Here is a 25,176-nt window from a genome sequence, read left to right as displayed (position 1 = left end):
AAAGTAGATTTCATGGCTGAACAGTTGAACTGGGTTGTATTACAGATACCATACTTGTGTCTACACCAAAACAAATATATCGTGAATAATTAGTGCTTTAGAAATCGTTGAACTTCGGTCAAGAACCTACTTCAGTCTTTTAGTTTGTTTGGGGAATTTTAACATTTGTCATCTTGACATCAAAACACTGTGCTCACTCAAGGGTGAGGAATGCATTTAGCTAATTATAAATAGATGCAGTTTATGAACAGATGATATCTCTCCATTTATCCTCCCTAATAAAATAACAAAGATGGCTGACTTAAAACAACCTAGTGTATCCAATGGATGCAGACAAATCTGCAATTTTATTGGCCAGATCATTTTGGTATATTCTAGCTTGTACTTGGCCATAATGAGACTGAGTAGCTAAGGGACCATGCCTGTTTGTAGAGGCACATTTTCTCACTTCCTAAAATTTAAGGGAGGAGTGAAAAAGTCATGAATTGCCTCGCCAAACAAAGTAACGTGTGTGTTGTCGTCTTGGTGCAGGGATGAGAAATGCTGATGGTTTTAGTCGGTGTGGTTCTGACAGAGTTCCTGTCAGCTCAGATGGTGATCAGCCTGGCGAGCAGTAGCAAGAATAATCACCAGCCGTGACAGTGGGGCTGGTATTGTTTGCACTTTGTGGGTCTGTGTGCGATGTGTGTGTGTGATTATAGCAAAATGTGGTCCTGGCAGCACCCTCTGTCATGCCAAGTACCTTTCAGGGGGTTTCGACTACTATGGGAGATGTTAAATGATACATATTATGATTCAGCACATTCGATGTAAAGTTGAATGTAAATTGGGTCCATCGCTTTGCATTTGCAATAGCAGCTGTTCTCTCCTTCCATCTTTGTGATTCTTTGCCATATGGTGTGCCACAGACAAAAGCCTCTTGCTATGTCTGAGTGTGGATTTCTTTTTTGAGCAGTCAACCCTACTTGTATGGGTCTCATTTTCATTTTCCAATGAATAAGTATTGTCCTTTTTACAGAGAGATATGCTAGTCCCATCAGCCATTGTATCACTGGGAAATGAATTCCCACTACCAGGCTCCCCTAATCAACTTCTCTTGATTTGATTGGGGAAGCAGCTTTTTCTTGCTATGCACCAAAGTTTTGGAACAAACTCCCACCACACATCAGACAAGCTACTTGTGTTGATAGTTTTAAGAAACAACACAATACCTATTTCTATGATATCTTCTTTGTATCCTAAGTTTTGCTAACGTTTTCTTATTCATCTATCTTATGCGATATGCTGGCGACCTGTCCAGGATGTACCCTGCTTCTTTCCCAATGGCGATAAGCTTCTGCCCCCCCGCCACCCTCAAAGGAAAGTGGTATAGACGATGTATAGTGATACAGTCATACCACTCATAACATTTTGTTTATTGCTTTGACTATTGCTGCAACTGAAGGAAGTCCTATTCGAACAGTATGCAATGCATCTTCTACTGCAGGTATTTTGACACTTGCCCCAAAACAGATGTGAGTTTTGTAGTTATATTGTTGTATAACTTTTCTATACAAGGTTATTTTTAGAGCAATTCACTGGCACAGCAGGGAAAAAAGCCTCCCTTTTCTTCTTCCTTGTATACATCCACCACACATATGCTGGTGCGTGTCCTGTTTCCCCTGTGCTTTCTTCTTCTAATTTCCCTGAGCTCTCTGAGTGCATCACACTATAGCACCTACTCAGCACAGTAACCTTTCTCACGCTCACCAGCTGTTTACCCTCTGGTCAAAAGAACTTTCCTAGAAGGTGAAATGGTTCAGTAGACTCTTGCTGAATGTTGCAGTATTCTACAATCTGTGTCCTTGTTCGAATATGCGGTTATCATTTTAATGCTTTCTTCAAGGGGCCACATGCGTCTGTAAGATGCTGCAGCATTGTTATGGATGAGACTACGGTGATGGACAAAGGCCTCATTAGTACTCTGGAAGGGATTTCACCCTTGAAGTGGTAAATGACTGGTGAACCTCTGCTGTTGGCATAGACTAATTAGCTGCTTCCCATGTTTCTGTGTGGCCCAGCGTGTCTCCAGTCAAGTCTGCAAAGGACATTAAACTAGGCCAATGTGTGTAATGTGATGATGGATGGCAGCAACGCTTGGTTACCCCCTCTCATTTCTGGGACTTGGAGCTGGTGGCATCCTCTGCCAGGGGGGCAGGTGAGTCTGCTGCTAGAACCTGAAGGTCATCAGCAGCTCAGCCTTTCCTTGCATTAGGTTTGGGATTAGGCTCATTATTGTGACAGCCAAGCAAATCTGTTGTAATGCTGGGTCCAAATAAGCACTGTAAATTAGCCTGGGCAGGTCCAGCTTGTACGAAGGTCAGCTGTGCCCACATCTGTCAAAAAATGTGACAGTCATGCAAAAGCATTTTCAGTTATAGGTATTATCATTTTGTCCAAATACACACATTTACTTGCAGTTACTGGCAGTATCTAAACAGCTTCATATCATTCTTGTTTGAGGACATCCTTTAATTGACTAATATTTGTTTATCACATTTTTTTACATCTATATTTACATAAAACCTTGGCAAGTTTAAGATTTAGCAGAGAAAGTACAATGGAGGAACCACATGAGGGGGAAAGAGTCAGTAGTATCTGCAGGCCAGACAAGCCTTAAAAATAGGGCAGCCCTAATTGCAAATGAATATGCTAATGTGGTACCTGAAGCTGTTCATGTGTGGTTATCAACCTTTCTTTTGTCGGAGGCGTCCACCCACTGGCTGCTCTAAAGGTGCAGCATCTCCAAATTTCACTCCTCAATATAGGTGTAGTGGTTCTGACACTGTGATACAAATGTCCACAATCTTGTATATTGCCACAGGACATCCCTAATACACAGTGTCACTGCAGAAGGTGCAGCTCTCATTACTTTACCAATAACAGAAAAACTAATTTTTCTTTCTTTCAAGTAACACCTTTTAAATCTCAAAACTATTATTGTATTTAAAGTTAGGGCAATACCAAGGTATGAATTAAACTGTGGCTCAAACATCAAACCAAACCGTTCCACCCCTACTCCTCACACATTCTGCTTACAAAGGGGGCAAGATGCATTTGCTTCCTGTTGTTTATCGATCATACCTTGTTTGCTTTTCATAGAGTTCAAGTTGAAAGAACTGAAAAATATCAAGATTGTCCAATAAGTGTTAGAGCGGGCTGAAGTTGACCTCTCCCAAAGGAATCAATTGATTGTTGTTTATACATCTTCATGTTGAATTAATACAAGCAGGATTGTAGGGCAGATGCTGGCTGAGGGCGGAGGGCTGGGACATTGACAGTTGGTAGTGACAATTTTTCCTGTCTTTCATGCAATATGCCACACTATGCAATGTAATTCCACTGCGCTGCAGATATACATGTCTCGGGAAAGTCAGGATTAGATATAATTTGTATTCTAATGAAAGTAAAAACCATTATAAGATTATTGCGTGTAGAGCGTCTCATATCAATACAATGATAAAGCTGTATTTTCTGGATCCAAACTCGCCAGTATTCACACCATGCGCGCGCTTATCTACATTGTGCTGTTTTATTGAATTCAAAACAATATAGTGTATTGAGTCTGACAGTTCCATAACTTACGATTGTGCCATGAAAAGCAGAAAACAATCATATCAGGGAAGAGGAGAGTCATCGCTGTAAGACGGGCAAAAGGAGAGAAGAAAGTGAAAGCTGTCAAGAGAGGCAGCTCTTAATTGGAATCGCTTCTTACTGTGTATGAATGAGTCGTGTTTTACTGATTAGTGGAGTAGTGGCTGGAAAGTTGTTCACAGGAATGTTGGGATTTTTTTTACATGAAGATTCCCCCGGCCTCGTGCTCACCTCTTCATTGAAGAGAGATGGAGTGAGCAAAGCTGCTTCTCATTAGCAGTCCCATGTCACAGCCAGCCGAACTAAAATGATTATTGCAAACGTCGAGCTGCTAAACACAGTTTGCCTCAAAATAGAAGTTTGACTTACCATTGCACTGTTTCAGGCAAAATTTGTCGATATATGGATAGAAGTGCTCACTCAACTTGGTAGCACTCTCTAAAATGTAATGAATGATCCAATTCACATCATGGATGGTGGTGAAACAGGAGTATTTAAGATCCCTGACGACTGATTATGAGTATATAACTCTTGCTTATAAGTCATTTAGAAACTCTGAGGAAAAAGTGATACATTACTGGATGTTCAAGGACACGATTCTGCCCCATTAGGTTACAGTTGAACCAAAACAAGATAGATGCAGACGTTTGAGACAAGCATTGAAAGGAGAATAAAATGTCCTTAACAGACTATAATCTTAACAGATTATTTTCAAAGCGTGACCCCTGCAAACCTACGCTTTAATTGCTTGGATACCCCCCACAAACACACACACACACACACACACATTCATAAGTAGTCCTTTTGTTCCTGCTGGATCAATGCACTGGGTTAATGGCAAGAGAGCTTGACATTTTCAAGTTGGTTGCACCTTTTTTGTACCGGTGATTTGAGAGATCAGGCCAGTGTCTCCCCTGACAAAGCCTGTCGATCTCTGAGCTGCAGAGGACAGATGAGGGCCCTGCACTGCTGGAAGGGAAATCTGCATGGCATTTATCTGTGTAGTGAAACACTGTGGGGTTGAGTTACCAGGGAAATTTGGGCTTCTGTTGGTCATGGTTAAACAGGGTGTGTGGCAGGGGAGCTGTGACATCATCCTTGTGTGGCTTTGTGACATCATTGTGGCTACAGGGAGTTTGATTTTGTCTTAGGAGGAATTACCTCTCCGTGGTGGATCCGGGAGGTGTGGTGCTGAGCAGGCTGCTGATTGTTGGTTTTTCTTTAGCATTTGTTCACTTTGCTCCTTTTACCTGGGCTTACAGCCATCACAATAGAATAGAGCCCATTTAAACCGCCATACATTGATTTTTGCTGTTGCACTCATTTAGTAGCAAGTCAAAGAAGTGTGCAGATTAGACATGTCCCTTTAAAGGAAAATGGGAGGAAATAAAACTTGTCATCACATATTCTTGATATCAAAATAAAATGTACTAAAAATAGATATATTTGTTGATACTTAAACATTTGCAAAATTGCTTATTTTCTATACAAATGCAATTTAAAGGTCATATTTGAGGTTTTGTTCTGCTAAGGAGAATAGTCAGCTGGCCCTGCTCTGTTTGTATTGTGTGCCCATGCTTTAGGACACACATGATAACGTCTAAGCTACATGGTTTCATGCTGTTTCACAGTACAAAAAACATGGTTTAAATATATATAAAACAATGGGGGTGACGTTGCTTAAGCTGTTGCAATGTTCAGACATGACACGACACATGACACAGCCTTTGACACATGAAGAATGCAGCAGGAGACTGTCAGGGTCAAAAGCATTCACACCAACAGGAAAATGTCCGGAACATTCAAGCGAGGGGTGGCGTCTGGGTAGAGCATAGCACATTGACACCAGCTCCCTCTCGATTGCTGTTAATTATCCTGCTGTATTCCCTCATGGGCTCACTCATTTTCTCATCATTTTACCAGGGGGCTGGAAGGAAAAGTTCCAGAAAATATGCGGGATGACTGATTTGGACAGACGACTGATTTGGACATTTGCCCTCCCACATGCAGCTCAGAAAAATGTCCGTACTTCAAAGCATGTCTGAAAGCAGATTTTAATGATGCCAGTCATCCTTTAAACGCACAATCACTATGTATCTCAGGAGGCACACAGAAAGCAGTGGTTGCCTGGCAGCTGCTCAGAGAAATGATGTCTTAAAGGTCATGAAAGAGAACAGGATGTCTGCCACCCACAAAACAACATTGTGCATTAGAATTTGTATTATCCAGAAGCTTCAAGGGCCGTTTATGCTGACTCACAAAACTACACCATTTCTGTTTTGTTTTCTTCTTTGCTTTTCCAATAACATTCGGCTCTCTGTCTCAAATGAGCCGTCAGTATTTTCTGAATGATGCTTGTGGCAACCTCATTACACAAACAGAAGTCAAGAACTGAACCCTAACTGAGATTGATCAGACTCTGAGCACATCCAGCGAGTCAATGAGCCCCAGAAAGCAAGACTCTCTGTTCGGCCTGGCGCCTGATTTGTTTGCACTGTAATTACCCAGTTTGTAGCTGTGCCTAGGTACACAAAACCACACACAAGGGATTCACCATGGAAACAAAAAGATGCACACCTTTGTCCAACAATGGACTTTAATCCCTCAAGTTCCATTGTGTTATTTGTAATGATGAACTGGACCAGAGAGACAAGCCACACGTGGTCACAACAAGCCCATTCACAAGCTCATGCTATTTTAGTGCAGTTTTCTGGTGTGTGTGTAAAGTGTCTTTGGTCTGATGCTCATGGTTTTGCTGTTGATTGGAGGCCCGTCTCCTCTGACTACTTTACTGCCCGTTTTAAATGAATCAGGGGTCTGAGCTTTGAGTCTTGTTTCTTTTAATTAACTCCTGTATCAGGGCAAGTGGATCAATGGCTGGAGACATGTGGAATGAGCAGGACTGCTACAGAGAGCGGACTGGAGGTTGAATGGTTATGAGAAGAGGTGGGGAGGGGTTCTTATATTATGTGGTGGGGCAGCGGTGGTGGTTAAGGCTTTTGTGTTGCTGCATCAGTGCTTCAGAGCCTCATTCAAACCGACCAGTCGTTCTAATGGTCTTTTATATTCCTGGGTGGACTGGAGGCTCTGACCAGATAATCCTATTAGAGGTGTACTGTGCAATATGTTGCTTAGCATGGGACATACTTCCTTATTATCCTATCAAGATTTCTGACTTTATAGGAAACAGGACGTTGTTAATGTTTGATTTAGCTCCTGTATTCTTTTACAAGCATTATGTGACTTCTTCTTTTTTTGTCATAAAGCAGCTGTACATTGTGAGACCACAAGGATCTGCAGTGTCGACCATTTTCAATGTATATAAGTGGTGTTCTGTCTTCTTGCATGTGTGGACTTAAATGGGACAATGTGTGAGAGATACAATCTCATCTCCGCTCAAAGGCACCTACAGGAAGCGGGGTAGTAAATAAATTGCTTATGTTAATGTCTGTTGCTGCTTTAATCCATTGTTGATGAGGTCTCTGACATGACGCCAAATTTCTTTACCTTTTGGATTGAATGAACACTAAACATTTGACTCACAGTGGTATCACATCATCAATTCAATTAGGGGTTAGTCAATGATAACAACAGCAGCACTAACGGATACAGTTGTGTTTCAATGAAAAATGAATGTGAGTGTGTCTGCTAATCAAATCTGACGGCCATAGTTGTTCTCGGTCATTGAATCAACGCGGCGCTGTTTGCTTGGACTCATATTTGCGGCGCGGTGCATTTATAAGCATGGCATTCATGTAGCCTAATGCTAATTAGCAGAATTAGCATGACAGGAGAGGACTTTACCTTGACTTCTGACAGTACACTCAGCTCGTTACTTTAAAGGCCGCTGAGGTGGAGGTCTTTTTGTTGCTCATTTAAAAGGCCATGGCTTTGCTGCAGGTGCACTATAGCTATGAGAGTCCGGATCTTTGTTGTTATGGCAGATCTGTGAGGCGAATGAAAACTATCTTATCTCCATTGATTCATTTTTGTGCATGAGATTGTGCATGCACACGCTCGCCTCACACCCGTTCCGTTGACGGACATTGAGGAAGAAGCTGTTGACCTCAGAAATGCCTGTGGTTTTCTCATCCTCATTCCGCGCACGGAAGTTATAAAGCAGCGGGCCGCAGAGTCCCACGACCTTCTGCCAGAGAGGGTTAGCCATGACCCTGCTGCCCGCTGTCTTCACACTGATATCTGCCATGTGCGCATAGCCTGCAGGCTTTGCATAAGCTTGACACACACACACACACCGAGGCTTCACACACACAACCTGCTTTCACTCAGGAGTGGGGGGAGTGTGGGGGGGTTGGTTCGTCAGCTGTTTTGTGTGAACACTTGTTCAAAGCCTTTGGTTTGAAATGAAGCTGCGAGCAGAATGAGAGGCAGCACAGAGAGGTTGAGATACTCGACATTTCCATTCGCACTATACTGTTAGTCATCCTTAGCCAGCTCGCCAGCGCCACCATTCTATAAATAGAGTGGTGGAGATGGTGAAGAGGAGACTTTGTTGGAGAACACATTTCCATGGAGACAGTCTCCGATGGGCTTCTTCTGCTTTTGTGAGCAGCGAGCCATTGTGCAGGACTGGAGTCTGGTCTGTTTGAGCGAGAACTATGTATTTACATTCCATATCCAGTTGTCAGGACAGGGTTTCTATAGCAGTGCAGGGAAGCCAAATTAAAACAAGTTTGTTCTTCTCTGCTGGCTGCAGCTGTCTGAGTCGACTTAATACCAAATACAGCAGCATCTACATTCTGCTTGGGAAATCACACACACACACACACACACACACACACACACACACACACACACACACACACACACACACACACACACACACACACAGTACATGCAAAGCAAACACTGCACTGGTTCTTCCCCTGATGCATGTAAAACGACTTCTGTGGACAGACACGCATGCAGATTTAAATCTTATTTTCATAGAGCACAGAGTTAGAGCGTCTCTGGGTTTTTATTTCACTGGAATCACATGGACCACTGGCAGCCTGCATGAGACATGTGAGTGTGTTTGCCTCAATGTAATCAGGCTCCATTATGTTGCTCTAAAGGTATTTATAAGTTGCTGCATGTCCAGCCTGTGTCAGCTACATTAAATTATTTGAATGTTTTTGCTTCAGCTTTTTCCTTGTTCTGTGCACAACACAGTTTAAATATTGTCTCCAGGGTATTGATCTTACAGTGGACGTGCTGTTTGCTGTACCTGTGGCACTGGAATAACTCAACTCAGAAACTTGCGTATGGAAAACCTCAAGCTAATATAAATCTCTATGATTTTGGTGTTGTGTATCTTGCCTGCATCTGAGCCCCATAACTTTTCTCTTATACACAGAATCCATTATCTTCCTGTCAGAGAAAAGTTTGTGAGTTATTCTTCATTCAGCCAAACTAGTACCAGGTTGTAAGCCCGGCTGTTGTTTTCCCTTGGAAAATATTTAAGCTGTGCGGAGGATGCAGAAGAGCTGAGGTTAGCATTAGAGCGGATCAGCTGAGCGCTCAACTCGCTCTGCCCGGGTCCTGAGGGGAACTCTTGGGATATCCCGACCCGGATATGAGCGGGATGGGAAAGACGAAGAGATGCAGATTTTTAGGTGAGAAGATGCCTTTCAAAGTAAATATACAAGTACATAGACAGGTTTCTGGAGCTTTTCAGCAGTCCTAGTGCAGCTGTTGCCTGGGTAACATGTTTCACACTGAACATGTTCTTTTTTCCAACAGAACTGAAGGTTATCCACTGCATTGTGTCCCGTTCTCTGCTCCTTATGCAAAAATGGCTTCTCCGTTCTTTTCACAAAGTCCTTTTACTTCAACGACCTCGCAGTTTGTTTCTCCCCAGCCTCAGTTGCGACCCATAGGAGCGTCTCCTGAAATAGTGCACCTTTAGCTGCAGGCCCAAAAACGACCTGGGTTGGTTTTAAATTACCTGGCGTCCTCCTTTCCTCCCGTCATATTTAGTACTGCAACTAGAGGACACCTAACAATAAAACATTGAGTCGTAATAAGCTGCGTGCACAAACACCCTGTGTGGTAATTTTCTTTTTTAAGGACAGTCTCTATCTAGCAGGATACAGCAGCACATTTCTCTGTGCAAACACTTAGTAGAAAGCCTTCACAAGTCAGCTACCAGGCTACTTCACTGCACTGCCCTGCACTCTTCACCTTCTACCATTCAGCACGCTCCTCAGAATAACTGTAATGCTACGATGCACATGGCACGAGTGGCAGTTTTCATTCCAGCCTTGAATTATTGATTTGCCTCTGAGGAGCTCCTTCACATTTATACTTCCTTTGATGCAAAATTGAATATGAATTATTATTTAGTCAAATATTATGTGAACCGAGTTGTTACTGTTCAAGTTGGATCTTTTCCTTTGCTTATTTTGCATTTGTCATGAAAACCCACAGGGGAAATTGCATTAACTCTGCACTCTGTTTCTTATTTGCCATTTGTGTTTGTTACTCTGTACTAATTCTGGGCTCACCTGAAATCCTTCTTCACATCAAAAGAGATGTAGTGTGTGTTAGGCAGTGGGAGTGGGTCGTGTCTGTTGATGATGTCTATTTATGATTTAGGTGGAGCAAAAGCCACAAGGTTACCTTTGTAGTTTAAAATGTAAGAGGACATTTTTTTTGATATGCCTGCAATACCTGTGATCAGGGCCTGTGACATGAGCATTGTTAGGCGTATGACCGGAATAGGGATGCACCACTTCTTTAGTCCCCATACCAACAGTAATGAATTTAGGTGTCTGACCGAAAATCGGTATATGTTTAATAAGCTGTATGCCTCACTGTGTGGGATCTTTCCTTTGAACATTGCTTTCCTAATTGTGTAAAACAAAACACTGTGTAACAATAAAATACATGCACATACATTTACTAAATTGTTATTTTTATTAAAATGTATAATATACTTAAATAATCTTCAAAATTGACCAGAAATACAATTTAAATGTAAATTCAGTAAAAACAAACACAAAACAGCAACACAAAAACAACATGGAATTCAATCAAATTAAATGGCCCAATATATCATCCCTTGTTGTCACTAATACTCGACCGTTTGAGGCAGTATCGATTGATAAACAATATTATTCAGTATCGGATCGATGATTCCCTTCACAGGAAGACGCAGCTGTTGTTTGAGATTCACCCAAAATAAAGAACCTGATGCCTACATATATTTTTTATCTCTTTACCTCTGCTACACTCGTCTGTATCTTCTATTACCAACTTAAAAAACTGAATGGAAATTTACACTGCTTTCATGAAATATCATCCTTGGTGAGTTTACGTGAATAGTGTCTAAGATACAGAACCATAGTATCGTGGGTCAGTATGATCACTTCCTGATGCGAGGAGTACATAGTGAAAGTGATACGTGTTCTATAACAGTGGAGAAGCTGTTCAATGAAAGTTGTGGGAATCCCATTTCCCCGTAACCTACAAAATCTTGTATCCTTAAAATGTAAATACTGTGCTCAATCTGCCTATAAACATTGTATTGTCTGATTTTAAAAAGGATTACGATTAGTGGGGAAGCAGTTTAACATTGAGTGTCGGCAGTCAGAACATTAATAGGAATGTCGCGCATGTGGCGCTGACACTAGACTTGTGATACTGCGTTTTGATTTTCACAGCTTATAATCAAAGACTAGAGCCAGTTGAGTGTAGTCATTGCTGCTTGAATGCAAATCAATTTTATAAGGGTAGTTCCGGAAAGGAATAAAGACAGAATGCACTGGTAAATACATAATTTGACTGGCTGTGTTTCTGTGTGTTTGCAGGATGTTTTGTAATTAGCAAAAGGGAAAATACCTGCCTTCTTTCTGCATTCTCCTGTTATATACAGAAGCAATATACCATACATAGGATATATATATATATACCTTATTCGTAGGGGAACCAGGCAACCGTATTCTATGCAAGCCTCAGTTTCAGCAGAGGCAAATGACAGGGCCATAAAAGTTTGATTGATGTGCGTGGCTAGAGTTACAGTACCGGCTCAACTTGTCGTCATAGCTGAGCTACAGCGTTGTGATGCCATGTCTGCAGACTCGTAGGGTTACTCCAGAAGTGATCTGGATTCATAGTTTTTTACCCTGCGTGTTAGTCAACCTGCACAAACACAGCCTGGAGACGCCCATCAACCTATGTGCTCATTCAGCTGCAGGCTGTTGTAAGCAGCTGCTTACTATTCACGGACACACATACGCATTTTCCGCTGGTTCAAGACAAATTGGCTCAGAACAATTTCTCAGGTCCAAGATAAAAAAAAAATGCATTGAACCTATTTTAGGTTTATGGACATTTTAATTAATATAATTAATATGTTATTATAAAAGTTATATCTTTCTTTCTTTCCCTGTTGAACTTTCTCTATCAATATAAATTCTGACAAATTTCTCTGCTGAACTTGCTGAGCTATATAGTACTTTTTCTTTTTTTCTTTTTCTTTTCTTTTCTACTCACCTATGAGATCTCTACTCTACATTTAACAATATTGTTACTACCGCCATGGAGGATGTGTTTTCATTGCCTTTTTTCTGTAATGGAGCTAAATCTATTGTAACTTGGTGGGCGGGGCCTGGTGTGGAAGGGGCGGCTCTGAAAGTTAGTCTCTTGTGCATTATTCAACATTTTGATATCATTGATGCAGGGATGTCTATGAAGAAAAACCTCACATGCAGAGCTCTAATATCTACGAAGAGACGAAATTGTGAGCAGTTTGCAGAAAATGATACATGTATCTGATCTCCATGCATGCATATGCAATATGGTGATAATGTGTCCAATCAGCCTCGAATTGCCTCTGTAGTTCTTGATGGTTTAAGTTGTTTTAGCCCACGTGCTTATAGTGGCACACTCTGTCCCCATCACCTCTGTCCTGATTGGTCCAGCCAGAGAGTAAATTGACCCTGAATCACGCAGCACCTGAGTGATGAATGTCTTTGTGTCTGTATATTACTTTGTACTGCCTAAGATGGCGAGTACCTGAGGAAGATCTTTGTAAGATGGAGACATCGCTCGTTAAGAATAGTGTCAAGCTATCAGTGCTGCATGATGCTCTTTTGATTCTTGCCCCCTTTGTGCAATTAGAGCCACTTAGTTTAGGACCCTTCCAATACCGAGTGTGTGAGCCATACTTTTCTAAATAGATGTAGCATTTTACAGTGAATGTAGTTACCCTATTTCTGTCCTGATACTGGAACTTAACATATTCATATAGCTCTGTGCCAGTAGGTGGTACTTGCTATTTGAGGATCTCACTGATCTGAACGAATGCTTTGAAATGATTGCACACACACGCAGAGGCCAACAGACACAAAGAGACATACACTACTGCACAGTCCTTCCTCTCCTTCTAATGCTTGTTCTCTCCATCTCTCTCTCTCTTTCTCTCTCTCTCTCTTGTGCCTGTGCTTCTCCCCCCTCACGCCCACGCTTCCACTCTCTGTACTGCTGATCATCAGCTTCATCTCCATGGCTCAGAGGATGTCTGTCTTTTGTAGGACATAAAACAAACAGCACATTCCTCACATTTCATGTTAACCCTCCATCCATTACCTTGTCACTGCTGTCTGTTTCGAAATACCTTATTGCTCCTTCATTTCATTCTTATTTACTTAAGATATTAAAGGGATGGCTCATTATCTACTCACCACTATGCTGATAGAGGGGTGCGTGAAGTCTGTAATTCGTCTCGAAGCGGCGTCTTTACATCATGTTTTTAGCCTTGCCGTCCGCTGTAGTTACTGCTGCAGTCAGGCAAAAACATGGTTTAAACATGGTGGCCGTTTTGAGTTGAATTTGAATGTCGGGTCTTACGGACACTTGGATGACACCACAGGGGTATGGAGGCATTTTCTATTATTTATTTTTTATGCTCGCGGAAAGTGGTCGCCACTTACTTCAATTGTATCGGATTTGGCTGCAACGCTGTTAACCCCTGAAACTCAAAAAATTCACCCCCTTCCATCGGCATAAGGGTGAGTAGATAATGAGTGAATTTTCATTTTTGGGTGAACTAACGCTTTAAGTCCTCCTTTTTTAAAAGCTAGATGGACCAAAGGCTTTCACTGTGCGATAAACTCTGCAGTGTTTGTTCTGACATTTCCAGGCCACTCTGACTCTCCGACAATGCCAGCGACACTTTGGTGTTGCTCTCTCTGCCCCTCTAACCTTCATTTAGGTAACACCTAGGGTAATAAATCAAAATAAAATATTTCTATGGAAGGTATAGGACTTTTCTCTCCTTTTCTTTCTTTGTCCGCTGTCCGGCTCTTGCAGTCCCTGAGACACCTGGGGATGAAGCTGCTTTGTTGCCGTACTCCATTATGAATGAAGGCAGTTTTCAGCCCGCCCATTCATCTCTGCTGCAGCAGGAGAAGCTAAGCTGTCAACCCCACTCTCTGCACTCCCCGCCTTCATGACCGTGTGTGTGTGTGTGTGTGTGTGTGTGTGTGTGTGTGTGTGTGTGTGTGTGTGTGTGTGTGTGTGTGTGTGTGTGTGTGTGTGTGTGTGTGTGTGTGTGTGTGTGTGTGTGTGTGTGTGTGTGTGTGTGTGTGTGTGTGTGTGTGTGTGTGTGTCCCATATGAGCAGTGCATGAACGGCAAATGGTTTTTAAGTGTTTACGTCACATACATGTGCGTGTGTGTCCTCATTTCTCGGTTGATTTACGGTAAAGACCGATACTGACCGTGCAGCCCTCTCTCCTTCTGTCTGGGTTATATTGGCTTGTCAGAACCTGGGCGTGTGGCTCATCGTTGTTTCTCTGCCCAGCTCTGCACACAATGTCTGCATGTCCTTGAGAGACAAAGCTGCCAGTTTGGTTCACTGGGAATGCGACTGTGCCTGTGATTTAATTAGTGTGAGTCCTTTATCCTCTCACTCACCTGGACAGGCTATTTTCTATCTATCCTTGAGCCTCCATCTTTATTTGTCCGCCCATCATCTGGGAATGTCGGGGGAACCCCTGCAACTGGATCAATTCTCGTTAGCTATAAAGGACTATCGTTGGCCAGCAGCCCCCCTCCTCTCTACCCTGCAAGTGCAGGCACTGGATACCAGGGTGTGCTTAATGTGTTGGAAATTTAATCTAACTCTCTTCTCCCCCATCTTCTATCTCACTCTCTTCATCCCTCCTCTTGCTGGCCAGTGACTGCCTGCAGCCTCCCCCCGTTCTCTTCCTCTCACCCCTGACTGCTTTTCTTGTACGAGGGAGATGCAGAGAGGGTGAATGAGCAAGGCAGAAGGAAGAGCTGAAAGAGGAAGATGAGGCGGAGAGATGGCCAGATCAGAATGTGAATTGCTTAAGTTGTACAATAAATGTTGGTGACTTTGGTGCAGTCTGTAGAAAGCCCCATTACAGAAGTGGTATCAACATCTGCCCTGAGTGATCACAAAGTGGTCAGCGCTATGTACACTCAGACCACATTAGGAGGTGGTGTGGGACGCATGTGGCCACATTATTTACGCTGCAGTGAACACAAATCGGTCCTGAGCCACAAATGAAGGACCGCCTTACTCAGCTGACGTTTCTGAGCCGCTACAGTGTAAACTTATGTGTGCACTTCTCAGTGTCCATACATAAAAAAATGTTTTGCCACTGCCACAATATCAACACTGATCATTCCATGATGGCTGATACTTTTCCCTAAATTGGTTAAATCTATCTTCATTTATTCAGTTTCTCCCGACTCCCAGCTCTCTCACGCTGACCCACAAACACAGAGACATCGGACGAATCTGTAAACTCCAACAACATATTTTGGTCTTTGCGGACAGAAATGACATCCATGGTTATTTGCAGATCTAAGTGGGTAGTGAGATCTGATCCCAAGTGGTGACAGGAGACATATTCGGGATGCATTTTAATGCCGGGTATATATGAAGAGAGAAACCTAATGCTGACCCATTGATCTGATGTCTTAGGACAGATGTTAATACCAGGTCTGAACAGGGTCAAAGCTTTGTAGCCCCCGCTGGCATGACCTCATGCAGTACAAAGACAAAGCATCTCGACAACAGACTCTACATCTTATTCTCTGTATGTATTCAACATGCAATATCAAGTAGCGGTGTACGTTTGAACACACAGGATGTGACGTAGGCGCCTCTCTCTGTAGGATGCCCTCCATTCACCATCTGCTGTCGTGGTTAATTCGCTTAACTGAGAACAGACAGCATTCCCATTAATTAGTCTGCAATTATCTCTCAGCTGCTTGTTCCTCCACTGGGTTGATATGATGAACACACACACACACACACACACACACACACACACACACACACACACACACACACACACACACACACACACACACACACACACACACACACACACACACGCCATGCTCCGACACCTGCCTCACTTTTTGTTCATGTCATTTCTTTTACCGAGTAGCATGTTAAAGCCACGCTGAGGAACCCGTGTTTATTTACGGTCATTTACTATATGTATATATCTCATGGCCCGTCATAGAGTGCTACACAACTTGTTGAGAAAATTTGAATTTGTTTTCTTGGCTTATACACAGATTTCCATTGGACTTTATTCAGCTACTGCTGTGGTGAGTAGTGTTGTTAGACTATTGGATCATTTATTTAAGTAGTTTATTGGGCGGCTCTCTTGCTCTATGGAGTATAAAGACTTGACTTGAGCAGCGGCCTTGTCGAGTATACAAGACATTACCAACTGTTCCCACGTAGGAATCATGTACAGAATCAAATTGCTGAGGCTAATCAGGTCTTAGGTGGATGCCGCTGAAAACACACAGTCTGATGGCATCCTTCGCAGAGCACACCCACAGGCCTTTTCAATTGCACAATCCTCCGCAAAGGCCCACTTAACTTGGCATCTGTGACATCTAAGTTTAACCATTAGCCAATCTGTGCTGCAAGATATCTTGCATAAAGAGACATCTGAGGCCTGCGGCTTCTTGCTGATGAGCCGTTTCCAGTAATTAAAGCTGCTGGGGATCACGTCAGTTCAGGCGTGGGGGAAATGTGCAGAGGTGACAAAAAGCTGGAGTCTGGCCTTTGCTCCGAGTTTATGTAAAACAATCCTGCAGACTACAGACGTGTGACGCACGACTGATAAAGTGGAGTTACCTGAGAATGTCGCCAGCTGCATGCAGCCCCACATGGATTTGAAGTGTCTGTGATTGGAGGGGATTGGTCCCAGAGCAGCAGCAAGCTCATAGCTCGCTGCGCTTTAAGTCAATCAGCAAATCAATACCTGACAGCTTGAGGTTGTTTATTTTCTCACTGTGACAAGGAGTATGAAGCACTTCTCTGTCTGAGCCCTGAATGTGTCACACATGATGTGGCTGGACTTTTGAAACTTGACTTGCCATCTAAAATGAAAATATCTGCCACTCAGTCCAGTCGTTGTTTTTGATGCTTTTCTTCTGAGTCCATGTGTTGTTTTGGACGACTGGAATCTTGTTGACTCAACAAAACCCAAAGTATTAATCATGTGTTGTGAATGCTCTCCTTCTGAGCTACTGTCCTGATAATAGTCACACATTCATATCACATAATGGTAAAATTATATATTAAGGACATTTTCACACCTGAAAGTCCGAACTAAGGTCCCAACGACGGTTCATGTCTTTGTTACATAGTTTTGTTACCTTTACCGTAACTTGACATTGATCGGTTTGTAGATGGGTGAGTCTGACATTGGCGTGTTGTCAATTTTACTTTTTTTTAATTAAGTGTATTAAATGATGTGTTTATAACATTTTTGAAAATGAATACTGAACCGGTTACTCTAATACCATTAAGGTATTACTACCAGCATCACCAACTTGAGACGAAATTCATAACTAGACAACTAGTTTGAGTGCACCACATGAGCGTCCTTGTCGTTCATAGATTATATCGTCAGAAGAGGCTTGCTTGCATTCTTCTTCTTCTTCTTCTTCTTCTATTGTTTAATACTGTCTCAATTTCTTGCAAATGGTCCAGAAGTCCATAAAAACATTCTGCAAACGAAGTGAGCCATGGTTCAGTTTGGAGTTTTACTTCGATAACCATCATCGGCTTTTAAATGAATACTTGAAGCTTGAAACTGCAATATTACCTTTGTATTCTTTTGGAGAATAAGTTAAATGAAATCTAAATATACAAATTTTCTCCTTTTTTTTAAAATCACACAGCAAAAAATGTCATGTCATAGATTCTTATTCAAATTTTTGTAATTTAATAAATCACAACTTTCTTTTGAAAAATCTTTGTCTTTTATTAAGGTCAGTGCTCACATTATCCTCCAATCTGGGTTTGCAGCCTTCCCACACTGCTGTCCTCCAGAGTGTGTATCCATTCACAGTGGTTAGTGTTGGCACCAAAGTTGCTGTTTATTTTTGTAATTGAGAAAAATTGATATTGCAAATTATTGTTCCGACTTTATTCCCCAACTCTGCTGTGAGCTATTCAGAACTACACATGTCTCACTCTGCAGCAGTGAATTCTTGAAATGTTTTGCTGCAGGCTGGGAAACAATATGGGATGTTTCCCTTTTTACTGCACTTAAGTGGCTGGTTTAGATGCAGAAAACAAGTGTGTCTGTCTCTGCACCTGTTTGTTGCTTTTTTGTGTGTTTAATCCAAAAAGAAAGGTGCTGTTAGTAGGGACTTAAGCAGCTGCGGTCTTTTTGTATCAGAGGAATAAAGTGGAGTACTTTCTGTATGATCACGCCCCGTTTGTTGTAGCTGGTATCTAGAGCGAGCAGCTGTTTTCCCCCCTGGCAATCTAATCAACAGAAATAGACGGTGCCTTTCCTCAGTGGACCGGAGGCCTGGTGGTGCGCCGAGGTCACAGCTACTTCTTTAAGAAACTACTCCTATAAACTAGTGCAGATGGTGGGATGTGTTTAGAAGAACAATTAGTCCGATTTTCATTCGTCTGAAAGAAATTTCGGCTGATTTGAGCCTTTCACAGACATATTGGTAACGGTTTATGTTTGTCAATATATTCTGATATGAAAACTTTTCTTTTACAGAACAAACAATGCAGAAAATGTGTATTTATGTTGAAAAAAATATTATATTTATTTATGCTAGATTCTATGGTTAAACTGTAAAATATCTCATAAAAAATTCTCAATTACGTTTGCTTGTAAGGATAACGATTGGTAAGGACTTCTTAAAAAAATATTATCAATCAATCCGATTGGTATCGCAAATTATTTTGCTCTCTAACATTGTTGTTGGCAAATCCATATCGGTTGGGCTCTAAGTTTTTTCATCACACTGAAGTCTCTTGGAATGAATAATTTCCAAAAGCAACATTTTCAGTTTCCAGTAGGGCTGTGCCATATCATACCGTTCACGACAATGGCATTAAATCTTTCTTGTGTTTTGTAGCAACATACTTTTCTGTCTGTGTGTGTACAGTATTGACAGGTCCTGAGAGCTTAACTATCCCCTTTCAAACACAGGGGATTTCATTGTTCTGAACAATTCCTTGTTCTGTATTTTCCATAGTCTGTGGGGTCTCGTTATGTTGGGTTAGTGGTCGAGCATTAAACCCCATTAGTTGCATGATTTCCTCCTAGTGTTGTGAAGTTTATTTTGCAAAACTTAAGCTCACATTTATGTCATGGTAAATGAAACCTAGTAGTGTTTTTTTTTTTTTACGTACAGGCATATTATTCAGTAACTGTATTGCTGCAGCTTGAAATCAATGCCAGAATGAAAATGAGTCAGTTTGGTTGCTTGGCCTAGCTACAGTCACAGCATCAACAATTCAACAAACACTGTTCCTCCTCCACAGGAGCGCACGGAGATTCTCTTGGCAGGTCGAGGACACTTTTTATAGTCTTTGGGGTCTCACACACACGGCCACTCCTATGAGCCGACGCCTGACTTGTATTGATAAGGAAGAGTGGAATAATCCTGTTGCAACATGCTATCTGAGTACCAAGGTCCTTTGCCTGTCTTAATGTTGAGGTCTTACTGTGATATCAGCTTTAGTGCACATTCTTGTATTGGACTATGAGTGTGGTCAGTTGGTGAAATTGGACCCTTGTGGGGCTAATAGGCTGCTCCAGTCTGTGGTGAACAGACTGTGTCAAAAATAATTGTGAGGAATGGAAAGTCTGTTTCATTAGCTGTCCTCAATTTTCTGCTTGTTTGCAGTTGTATAACCCGAGAATTGGAGTCATGAAAGAAAAATGTCATCAGTGCTCGTTATTTATTACCTCTCCAACATGGCCAGTGCTTCAGTCTAACTGGTCCTTAACCCTCTGCAGGTCTGAGAATCATGAATGAAATGGAATTTATTGATTTTAGAGAAGCTACAGACCTAATTTACCAAAGTGTAAAGATATATTCTTAACTGTTGCCAATCGCAAAAAACGCACACGGGCACAATCCAACCCATGTCCTAGCTAGTAATGTAATTTACCAAGGCTGAAAGTCGTTAAAGGAAAGGTAATCGTGTGTGTAATAACATGTAGAGGAGGAAGGTATTAAACAGTCATCAGATTGGAGCCCTGATCACAGAAAGGACACAGCAGTTATGTCATTAAAGACATACCAGTGCTTCTCATGCTAGCCTTCTTATTGTAGGCTGTCTCAAAGATTACCATTGATTAATTAATGTAAAGCTTACATTTACTGGCAGCGCGGTGGCTCGGTGGTTAGCTGTGTCGTGTCACTGCTGGAATCCACCGGCAACATGGGGCCTCCTCTGTGTGGGGGTTTGCATGTTCTCCTCATGTCCGTGTGGGCTTCCCTCCACAGTCCCAACACATGCAGCCTTGTTGAACTGGTGCTTTTAAGTGTTTAATTATATAATACAAATAGTCAATCAATACCCTGTTTTTATAACAATATATGTTGTGTGTATATATTAGTCCTGTGACCTCTCCTTGATGTACGGTGCCTCTTGTGGTGCCTCTTTCCCAATGCATGCTGGGAAAGCTTCCAGTGTGGTTTAGCTCTGAACAGAAAAAGCAGTTTAGAGAATAAACAGTTTCGAAAAAAATCGATGGAGCAATTTATTGAATTCAGTCACTTAAAGGAATAGTTTGACATTTGTTTTACCTGTTTTACCATCTTGCAGACTGCTACATGATTAGATTGATAGCACTCAGAGGTCTGTATATGCACATACATCTGCCAAAGCTACCGCTTTCCTGCATCCAACCATTTAGACACACTCCAACATTGAATGGGTTCTTTCTTTAGCCATGTCCACAATTTTAACTCTTTAGTTTTTGTGTAATCCTGCTTTTAATCAAGATCCATGAATTATTCTCTTGAGAAAAGGTTGCAAAACTCCCAATATCCCAATGTAAAAAAAATAAGAGAGTAAAAAAATCTAGCTCAAATACAGTCACGAGTTCTCCCAAAACTCTTGCTACACAAGAGCATCTGCAAAGGTTTGAAGTTAAGGTGGAAACAATAAAACTTTTTTCCACCTGCCCATTTTCAAACTCAGTTAATCATGTCTTGCCTGAGGTCTTAATAAATCTGCTCCTAACCGTTTCATTTGTCAGTGCAGACTCTTAACTGTGCCGGTGAAGGTGAACGGTTTTGAAAACATAATCTTCATGTCTGACCTTTGTGGCTGTAATTGCTGATGGCATAATGCTGACAGCGGGTTTGGGAACTGTTTCGGTACAAATCTTATATTGTTAAGGTGTCTGTGATGAGACCCTCCCCTGTGAGCTAAACAAGTGCATATACTACTGGGGTCTAATTCAAGTAGTTAACGTGGTGCACTGGTTGTTGTTCAGTGTGCACGGTCAAGGTACTCTCAGTGTTTATAATGGAAGAGTCTCCCACTTTATCTCCATCTAATCTTTCCTTGGCCCTGGGAGGCAGGGAATATCTGAGTGCACACTAACTTTGAAGGTGAAAGTATTTTAGGCAATCCAGTCTACCGTGACCTGTGCCATGCACCTGCCCACACACACACACACACACACACACACACACACACACACACACACACACACACACACACACACACACACACACACACACACACACACACACCACACACACCACACACCACACACACTAGAACAAGCACAGAAAAGCTCACATCCGCACACATCAGATCAACAATATATTTTTCTCTTTTTCCTCCACCATGATAACAGTCAGTTTGTAATAACCAAACAGTGGTGTAGTAGATGGTTGAAAAAAACATCACTGCTGATCTTGATAGAGGTGTGGAGCAGCTGCAGGCTGGTCAGCTCTTTCATCAGCAATTGACAGGTGCAGCAGCAGAGGCCGCGTCACATGTCCCCCCCCCCAGCGCACGGCATGGAGGATTTCACATAATATGTCTTGCAGGCACGGCTCCGACCACACGGTGTGTTTGAATTGCTGCACAGAGGAAACTGGCCTGTTTTTAAAGGGGAATAGAAAATAAAACCCAATCACCACTTTCACGCCTCATTATTTTAATTCCCTTTGTCGCTCATAGGAATGTACTGTCGGTCCTATTGGTGGCTGTTTTGAAAATAGCATGTGATATGCCGCCCGAACACTTTGTTTCCACTTCGACCCTAATGATGATGTGCTCTAACCTGACGTGTGTGTCTGTTTGTGTGTGTGTTCTCCAGCAGGATGTACTGTCTGCTCCTCTCAGCCGTCAGACTGTCAGGAGAGCACATGGCCTACGATCAGCGCCCCACTCCACACTCTTCACCCAGCCTCCCACTGCCCTGTCTCCACAGGTTAGTATGTCTGCGTGTGTGTATATCTGAGAGGAATCGAAAATAATGGATTCATTTTTCAAATGTTTCATTTGTACAATATTGATTTCTGTGCCAAACGGCCTCAAAACTAGATCCATATTTATAAGCTCAGACGGCATATGAATCCAGAGCTTCTTAATCTATAGACAGCGGCGAGTATCGGCGTCCTTCATCACCCAAATGCAGTCTTAAAAGTCATGTGGAAGGGTCAATCAGGAAATCGTTGTGTCATTATAATGCCACAGTTTTAGTTTGTTTTAGATATCAGATCGATACCAGCCAACTAAATATTGGCAGTCAGTGTAACCTGTATAATTGTAGTTTAGGAAACTCCCAACTGCCATTAGAATGTCAGAAGCAACTATTAGTTTATTCCCTTGTGATCTTTTTAAAAGCTAAAAATATAAAACAGTGCTTAACCTCACATACAACGTTAAATATCTTCTGTTGGCAGCTTCAGTTGAGATGTATTTGTCTACTGATATCCTCTAATAAAAACTGCTGTCATCCAATTCCCAATAATCCCTCACCACTTCCTTTTTTGAACCAGAGTAATCTGTTGTTGTCTCTATTATTTTCAGTTTACCGGTGATTAACATGCAAGAGAATCCTTTGACGGTTAGTTAGGTCACTGGACGGCAGCCGTTTGATGAAGCCAAATCTATTCAAATGTATTCAAACAGCCTCACTGTTCAAAAGCAACCTCTCCACCGGGGGTGTCGCTGCCTTGATTCGCTGTTGTTTACATGAAGTGGTGCGTTTGCGCTGGCATATGAAGCCAGTTCTGCCACCGAACCTTAATGCGCCCTGCAAATCAACACTTTGACAAATATGGATTTGGAATTATGCGAATGCAGCGTATCATGTAAAGCTGAAAAACAAGCTGTTTCTGTGGATTTGGTGTGAAAGAAAATGTATTAAAAGCAATGCCCCCAAGTCCTTTCACCACAACACTATGTGGTGTGTGTGTGTGTGTGTGAAATAGAAACCTAATAGTTTTGCGAGTACGCCAAAAACATTTACAAGTAGCGCCAGAGAGAGTTAACATTAGCTCAGTTGAGTTAGAGTCATGTAAGCTATCATAATATACTTAATCGACTGGCAGATGTTGCCTGCACTTGCTACACTGTCTGGTATTCAACGCCCTGAGCCTGAATTTTGTTGTCAGACAACATAAAAGATGACTCTGGGTTACTGTGCATTGCCGGGCCCAGTTGGGTGACATCAATTCCATATGAATTTCTTCCTAAGTTATTAGTTTGATTGACTGTGGCCATCTGTTTTTGGATCCCGCCGGATTCGTCTCATTGTCTGTTTCTGCAGTGTTGTACAGATTCTTGAAGGTCATGTTGTATTTGTTGTGATACGTAACAGAAGAACAGCGTAATGTTGACAAATCAAACGTCGTCATAGAGCACACCTGGAATCTGCAGTCACAATCTTATTTCAAGATTTATGATGAATTGCATCCCTGCCCACACTGCTATGAATATTTTGCTAATCTTTTTTGTGTGTGTATGAATGAGGCTCTCGTCCACATGCAAACTGAGTTTTAAGTCACTAAAACTAAGATTTTACAAACACCTTCCAAATTGTTTCTGTGTATCAGTATGTACATGCTGTTACGATGATTTCACAGCTTACTTTGCACATGCTCACTGTTGCTTTGTGTAATGAGCATGCACCAGAAGCTACAACAATAGCGGCTATATACTGGTTTCTCTATTATCTGTATGTTTGCAGCTAAGTTTGCATCACTGCACCACATTACCGGTATTCACAGGCGTCTGCGTCTCCCAATATTACTTGGGCTTGAGCTCACTGAGCATGCTAACAATTTTCTCTTCTGGTATTTTATGTATTGTTGATATCGCCACCTACTGGCCTGGCATGATTGTTTGAGCGTCTGTAGTTGTTCTTGAGTGGAGAGGAGACATTTTGTCAAATGAATGTTGTGTGGATGGGGATTCTCTTACTGCAGTAGTGTTGACAAGGACTGAATTTCACAGTTCATTTTTGGCCTGAAGTTGCAGTTCAAAGGGTGAAGGTGAAACCACAATCTTCATCAATCTTCATTGAAGTTTGCCCTTTCAATGCTAAGGTGTCGCTATTAAACACTTATGACAAAATTATGCAATTTAGACTTGATATTTTATAAATTTAGGTATTTAATAAATATAGAAATTAGAAATAAATTAAAAGAAAATGAATTAAGAAAATGCACATAATTTATCCATAAGAACATATGACAGGCTGCATGTAAAAAGGTACACATTAATGTCAGTCTTTTCACATACGTGTGAGTTTAGTCTCTTCCTACATGGTGGCTCTTGAGAATCAGTACAAGACAGTCACAATGTTCACAGCTCAAGGTGTCATATCAGTGTCCTTCCGGTGGAACATAACGTCCAGTCATAAGATCTGGCACAACGACTCCTCTTCGTCCTTCATCTCCGCTCCAACTTGATTCTTCGTCAGACATCAACACTTTGCACTTGGTATTCCTGGGAGAAAGGTCCAGCTCGAATCCAATAAAGGAGACGCATTATGTTAAAAAGATCAGCTCAAGGTTAAGTGTGTATATTTTTCACCCGGAAATGCACTTGGCCCACCAACAAGCTTGCTGGGGATGAAAATTTTATGACGAGAACAGGATATTTGTTCCTTGAGTGCTTGCAATCCTCCTGCCGTGCATTAGCTCGTCTCCTCTTCTTTCTCTGTGTGTGTGTGTACTGTGTGGTTTACGTGCATGGGAGCAAGTGTGTGTTCAGTGCGCTTTGATCGTGTTAGTGCGTGTG

At 41.9% G+C, this 25,176-nt stretch overlaps 1 protein-coding gene across 2 annotated transcripts in view; it reads left to right on the top strand.

The window, feature by feature from the left end:
* mcu (mitochondrial calcium uniporter) overlaps nt 1–25,176 on the top strand; it is a 60,608-nt gene that overhangs the window by 4,917 nt on the left and 30,515 nt on the right. Inside the window, exon 2 of one of the 2 annotated variants that reach the window (XM_034609525.1) lies at nt 22,247–22,357. In XM_034609525.1, the coding sequence (XP_034465416.1) occupies nt 22,247–22,357 (111 nt within the window). Of the gene's footprint in view, nt 1–22,243; nt 22,358–25,176 lie in introns of both variants that reach the window. The other variant, XM_034609524.1, reaches the window with a different exon arrangement.

The sequence above is a fragment of the Hippoglossus hippoglossus genome, chromosome 15 (assembly GCF_009819705.1).
Source record: "Hippoglossus hippoglossus isolate fHipHip1 chromosome 15, fHipHip1.pri, whole genome shotgun sequence".
NCBI lineage: Eukaryota > Metazoa > Chordata > Actinopteri > Pleuronectiformes > Pleuronectidae > Hippoglossus > Hippoglossus hippoglossus.
Note: the sequence above shows the minus strand (reverse complement) of the source record. Positions and strands in the feature narration are given on the sequence as shown.